Source organism: Taeniopygia guttata, chromosome 21, assembly GCF_048771995.1.
Source record: "Taeniopygia guttata chromosome 21, bTaeGut7.mat, whole genome shotgun sequence".
Taxonomy (NCBI): domain Eukaryota; kingdom Metazoa; phylum Chordata; class Aves; order Passeriformes; family Estrildidae; genus Taeniopygia; species Taeniopygia guttata.
The window spans coordinates 1521366-1527908 of record NC_133046.1 but is presented as its reverse complement, the minus strand read 5'-3'; the positions used below and the strand labels follow the sequence as shown (position 1 = coordinate 1527908).

General features: G+C 47.1%; 1 protein-coding gene across 1 annotated transcript; it reads right to left on the bottom strand.

The window, feature by feature from the left end:
• Positions 1-498: 498 nt before the first annotated feature.
• TARDBP (TAR DNA binding protein) lies at positions 499-5905 on the bottom strand. Its single transcript, XM_002186602.7, has 6 exons — positions 5597-5905; positions 4954-5206; positions 4072-4235; positions 3622-3762; positions 2773-2943; positions 499-2417 (listed from the first exon to the last, which is right to left on the bottom strand). Exons 2-6 carry the CDS (start codon positions 5189-5191, stop codon positions 1887-1889), a joined length of 1245 nt encoding a protein of 414 aa, XP_002186638.1. The 5' UTR covers positions 5192-5206; positions 5597-5905; the 3' UTR covers positions 499-1886.
• Between the last annotated feature and the right edge of the window lie 638 nt (positions 5906-6543).

The window sequence follows — 6543 nt, the reverse complement described above, 5'->3', positions numbered from 1 at the left end:
TGTGACTAGTTTTAACAGGAGTTCACAGCATTCTTCTGGGCTGGAAGTGTGGCAGAAGCCTGTTTCCCATGAGTGGGCTGATCTAAAAACAAGTTAAAAACATCCATCCCCAAAGGAGATGTGGACAGAAATCCACCATGAGAGAAACTCTGTTTCCCCCAACCCACCTCTGATAAGGAACTTCTACTGCTAAAAGAACAAGTAACGTTCCTTGGCACAGATGAAATCTGGAGGGAGCTGCTTACCAGTCTAGGTGCGGGCACCCCAAGGTGTGGGACCTGGATTTTAGATCTATGTCACTGCACAGTGCAAGGGTACAGTGGCTTAGAGGAGAGTGTCAGGTATCGATACGTGCTGAGCGGTTGCTCCTTTAGAACCTGCTTATCTGAAACAAACTGAGTGACTGCAAAAAGCTTTACAGAAGTTCATCGCAAAAGGGTAAAATTAATTAACTGCTATGAATTCTTTGCATTCAGGGCTGCAAAACAAAGACACATATTACTTAAATCTGTTTTATTTAAGAATTTCCTACAGTGACAAATCTTATAAAAAGCATCCAAACACGAAACTGCAGCAAACAGCATTCTTTTGGATATCTTACAGACAGTGGAACTTCCACCCTGGAGAGGCACACTGAGCTCTAGTGATCTCTGCTAAAAGAGCTACTGCAAAGCACACCACAAGCTCAATGTTCTCATCACAAACCCCCATCGTCTTCAAGTCACATTACCACACTTACAGATCATTAACAGAAAAAAAACACACACCATACAGCATTCACAGCAGTTGACATAAGGGAAAAGAAATACAAATATTCCATTTCACGTAACACATTCAACTAATTGATTAACTAGGTAGAGAACCCACTTAAAGTCTTCCACATGTGGATGTCCTTTGAATGCAATAAACACTCGTACATTATCTGCTATCATTGCTCTCCGCACACTCTCTCACCAAAGCCACAGGATTGAGAGACATCTCGCCAAGTCAAATAAAATCCTATTAATGCACCACCAGGTCTCTGCATGCGCTCGCTCCTTTATCTCGCACATACCAGCCCTCTCATGCCTCGGCACCACCACCAATCCCACACATGGTTTCAAAAGTTCAAACAGCCTTCTGGTTCCATCTCACAGCCTTGCGTTCACAGCGTTGATACGACTCCATGAAATAAAGAGTAGCGGATAAAAATGGAACACCCACCGTCTAAGACGCAGCATGTGCAGTGTGATGAAGTATTCTTGGATGAGAAAGCATGTAGACAGAAGTATTCCTAAGGCAGAATATTTACAGCACTGCTTTCAATGAAGTGCTTCTTCCATACACATTTGAAATGAGATGAACTGCGGAGATTAAATGAAGCCTTCATATCGTACTTTAGTATGGAGGGGAGACAGTGTTAAAAAAACAAACAAACACAAACAAATATGACACTGTGTTGTCCAACGGGGCGCTTGGAGAGTCTTATGGTGGGATCAAATTAAAAACAAGAGGGAGAGAATGCTGTTTCTGACCAATGGTTCCATTTTGAACATGCAAAGAATTCAGGTAGCCGGGAAACAAGGGATAAAGTATTACAGGAGGAATCTTTCCTATCGACTGTAGTGTTAGTTCACCTATCAGGCAAACAGCAGTCCACTTCCAAACATTCAGAATTCCAACTAGATACGTAACAAAACTTAGAAAATTCCTTTTACCTTTTTCTTTTTCTTTTTTTTTCTTTTTTTTTTTAGAAAAGAAAAAATGTCAAAAATACTGCTGAATATACTGCACACTGAACAAATTCATTTGGAAAACTTTAGTATATACGTAATTTACAGTATACTTACCATGAGTTAGAAAAATTTGATTTCCCACCATAGAGTCAGTATCAGAGCCCACTGCGTCTACATTCCCCAGCCTGACGACTTGGAATCCATGCTTGAACCAAAGCCTCCATTAAACCCACTGCTGGAGCCTGCATTCGAGGCTGAGCCCCAGCCTATTGCTGCCCCTGAGTTGGACCCTCCGTACGAGTTGTTGCCTGAACTAAAACCCTGGTTCTGCTCCCGCTGCATGTTACCCTGAGGCTGGTTGTTTCCCGAGGGCCCTGACTGGTTCTGCTGGCTGGCCAGCATGCCCATCATCCCCCAGCTGCTCTGCAGGGCTGCCTGCGCTGCTGCCATCATGGCAGGGTTGATGCTAAAGGCCCCAAAGTTCATACCCCCGCCCATGTTGCTGCCTTGGTTGTTGCCCAGTCCTCCCCCACCTCCTCTGCTGTTACCAAACCCGCCCTGATTCCCAAAGCCTCCAGGGTTACCACCAAATCTTCCACCTCTCTCTAACTGTCTACTGCTATTGTGCTTAGGTTCAGCATTGGATATATGTACGCTGATTCCTTTAATGATCAAGTCCTCTCCACAAAGAGACTGGGCAACCTATAAGAAATAAGGGATTGATTAAATGTATGTTAGATGTCTTTTTTTTTTTCAAAAATGTTAGCAGTACAAGACAAAACACAAAGCATCCCCTACAATTCTGAGCAGATAGTTATCCTGCAAAGAAAGCATATGCATGTACTTAATTCAATTTGAAGTGATTCAGCTTTACATTCATCACTACACTAATCACAGTACAAAGTCCTGTCTGCACAGCTGCATCTAAAAGTGTACTCTCAGTCTATTCAATAAATCAGACAGTGGACAAGTAAGCATTTCGTGTGTCGTTCCAGAAACGATACTTTATCATGCTACTAAAATGTAGTCTATAAAGTTAAGATATTTTAAGACTTACCTGATCATCTGCAAATGTAACAAAAGCAAAAGCTCGGAAGGGTTTAGGAATGAAGACATCTACCACTTCCCCATACTGGGCAAAGAACTGTCGGAGTTCATCTGCTGTCATGTCCTCGGTGCAGCGTCCAACAAACACCTTCCTGCTGCGCAAGGGTTCGTCGGGACTTTGCTGGAGAGAATTGAAGGAAAAAACTATCACAACTACAGTCCTTGAGAACTGAGTTACAGGATGGCAAATGATACTCTTAATCTAGCCTGTTCTGAGGGCTGCTGATGGAAGAAAGTTTGAGATTGCAAATTTAAGACTTAAATAAAATTTAAAAATTCTATTCCAAGAACATGGCTGCACCTTGGTAGAGGTGGGGGGGGGAAAGCCGTAAGAAAATGACCATGGGAACAATACACAGGGATGGTGACAAGGCCACTGCAGAAGAACACTTTTTCATAATAACTGCATACAGAGACAAGAATAGAAGCTATAGGTTCAGTTTGGAACTCAAAGACTTGTTCTGCTCTTCCCCAAATTACTGATTCCATCTGCTTTATTCTGCATTTATTCATGCAACAGGCAAGTTAGGCAGGTATTGCTGGGCATCAAACACAGTTTTCTATCTGTACTTCATTCCCTCACATAATGAGTGATTTTCCCACATTTCCAATTACTTCCAGCTCACCCACCTGCTCCCTGTTTTCCTTCCTTACTCTCACTTGTTCTGTTCATTCATAGCAAAGCCACATCTGAGAGCAGACAGTTATTCTGTGCAGCTGCTCTCCCCTAACACAGCTGATGAAGAGGTGCACTTGGAGTGTTTGGTACAAATAAAACCAGCAGTAAATCCCAAAGTACCTTAGAGTTGGGAAGTTTACAGTCACACCATCTTCCATCGATCATGTGACGCTGAGACATTACTTTCACTTGGGTTTCGTAATCCGTGAACCGAACAAACCCAAAACCTTTTGAGTGGCCTGTTTTAATATCCTTCTTAACCTAGGTGGGAAAAAAAAACAAAACCCAGAAGTAACCACTAGTATGAAGCATGTTGATACTGAATGAATTAGGTAAAAATCTGTTTGAGAGTTCATCTGTCTTACAACCATTCTTATCACAGCAACCTCTAATTCCTTAATACCTTCTCCCAAAATTAACAGATGCATGGAAAAAAAAAGACATCCTTAGAAAGAGACATTGCTTCTGATCTTGTCCAAGTTTATAAAGCTCTTTTGTTTCCATTTGCTTTCTCAGGAGCCTGATATCTACCCAGTGTCCCTCCTTACTTGAGCTGCAAATGGATTTTACCTGCACCATCAGAACTTCTCCAAAGGTACTGAAATATTCCTTTAAGTCTTGTTCAGTGGTTTTCCAGGGAAGACCCAAAACTATTAAATCTGAAGTCTTCTGTACTGCTCGTTTCACTTTCACAGCCGATGACGCATCGGTTTCATCCATTTTTCTCTTATTATCTGAATATAAAAAGGTACATTAGACATCCTCAGCGCTGGAAATTGACCCACTGACTATGAACAGCATGGTGTTAAATTATAACCCATGATGAGGAAGAGTACAGACTGCAAGAGACACACATCAGCTGTTGAGAGCTAAATGGAACACATATCTGCCTGCCCTGAACCAAAGCCAGTGCACAATCAAGTCCTCCTCCAAAATACAAACTGACCCAGTTAGTTCTGCTTTAGTTTACTGAAGAATTATCCAGCAACATTCACAGTCCTATAAGGTGGGGAAAACATGATCTTTAAACAAGACTACTTCACTAGCAATTTATTTCCTTCCTTTCTTTTTTTGGGGGTGGAGCAGGGTGGTCAAGTTTCTCCTTTCCTGAGCACTTCTAAATGGTATCTCTGACCAAACCATGACTTGAGGAAAACTGTCTGTGAGTACAGAGATTACAGTACACTACAGTGCAGTACACTACAGTACCCTTTGAAGGCTAGCCTTCAACGATAATGCAACTTTGTCTTTAAAGTACTTGTTTAGATAGAGTGTTAAAAAAAAAAAAAACTCAATGGGTTCAAACCTACTTGGCAGAACAGACACCCGAATAAACCACTGATCTCTGCGAATCAGAGAGTTAAAGAGCAACACGTTGCTGTGTTAGATAGCAGTGACTGGGACCTTAAGGAAAGCAGCCCTGAACACAGAACTGAAGCCACGAGGACAAACCTTTGGGATAATTCACGACGTAGACGAGGTTTCCCCAACCGGCCTCCGGGGCGTGCAGGATGCCCTCGACCAGCCGGACTCCTCGCATGCACTGCGACACTGGGTTTCTGTAGCGCAGACCGCACGCCCCAGGGAACTGCGCCGTCACCGTGGACAACAGCACCGTGCCGTCGTCCTCCGACGGGATTTCGATGGGCTCATCGTTCTCGTCCTCCGTCACCCGGATATACTCCGACATCTTCGCTGGAAGTTACTGAAGTACAAAAGGGAAAGAGCAGGCGTAAGCGATCACCCTATCCCCCCTGACCTGGCTTTCATCTTCTTCGCCCTGAGGCACGAATCTCTCTTTATCACACAACAGGGGGCACCGAAACGCGCTACTCGTTAACACTAAAGCCTCCGGGCCTGCTGTACACCTCGGCCCGTCCTGCAGCTACGGAGGTACCAACAGCGACTTGGTCCCCGAGCACGGCGGAAATTCCCACGAGCGCCATGAGCTCCCCCCAGAAGCTGTGAGCACAGCCCCCCCCTCGGCCTCGCCGCCCGCCCGGCCCGCCCAAGCCCGCGACCTCCGGACTCGGCTCCGCCCGCCCCAGCACCGCACGCAGCCGAACCGGGCCGGGCCCCACCCGGTCCCGCTCACCAGCCAGGGAAGGGAGCGACGTCCCGAGAACCCCTCAGCACCGCCTCCACCGCACTCTATCCGCCGCCGCACAAAATGGCGGCCGCCGCCCCTCACAGGCCGGGCCGGGCCGCGGGCCGAACCATTCCAGGCGGACGACGGGGAGGGCGAACTGCGGTGGGGCGCTCGGAACGCCGGAGAGCGCTGAGCCCCGGCCGTGCCCCAGCGGGCGCCGCCCGCTCACAGCCGGAGCTCTACCGGCGTTCTCGGAACCGGCGGCGGCGACGGCAGCTCTCAGTGCCGCTCTCCCCCAGGTGCGGGGCCGGTGGTGCGGTCCTGCCCGCGCCTGCGCGAGCGCGGGAGCTGCCGGGAGCCGGCGCCGCGCGGGACCTGTCCGTGAGGGCGGTAGCGACACAAGTCCGAGCTCGGAATTGGCCGGTCTCGAGTAGCTCGCCCGGAGCAGCCGCTGGTAAAGATAATCTTGCCGAGGCTCTGCGACGCCTCTGTCCCGTCTCCGCTACCAGAAAGAACCAGGGCATAATTTAGGAAAAAAAAAAAAAACCGCAAAGTGCCAAAACCCAAACTTGTTCCCTGGCGTGTTGAGGGGAAACCTCATGGCAGCCTTCAACTTCCTTGTGAGGGCAGCGCAGGGGTAGCTCCGATCTCTGCTCTCTGTGGCCACTGACAGGACCCGAGGGAGCGGCTGGAGGCGGGTCAGGGCAGGTTTAGGCAAATATATCAGGAAAAGATTCTTTCCCCAGAGGATGGTCGGGCAGGCTCCCAGGGCAGTGGTCACGGTGCCAAGGCTCAAGGTGTTTTTAAACAAGGCTCTCAGGGACAGGGTATGATTGCTGGGGCGTGCTGTGCACGAGTTGGAGTGTTTGATATTATGGGTCCCTTCCCACTCAGAAGATTATGTGATTTCTAGAAAAAAAAAAACAACTACAAAAACCAACAAAATAAAACAA

Excerpts from the sequence above, each read along its gene's own strand:
- TARDBP (XM_002186602.7), bottom strand. The coding sequence starts at position 5,191 with ATGTCGGAGTATATCCGGGTGACGGAGGACGAGAACGATGAGCCCATC. Across the intron at positions 2,944-3,621 it reads GTAAACTTCCCAACTCTAAG|CAAAGTCCCGACGAACCCTT; the intron begins GTACTTTGGGAT and ends AATTCTCTCCAG. Across the intron at positions 2,418-2,772 it reads TTACATTTGCAGATGATCAG|GTTGCCCAGTCTCTTTGTGG; the intron begins GTAAGTCTTAAA and ends TATTTCTTATAG.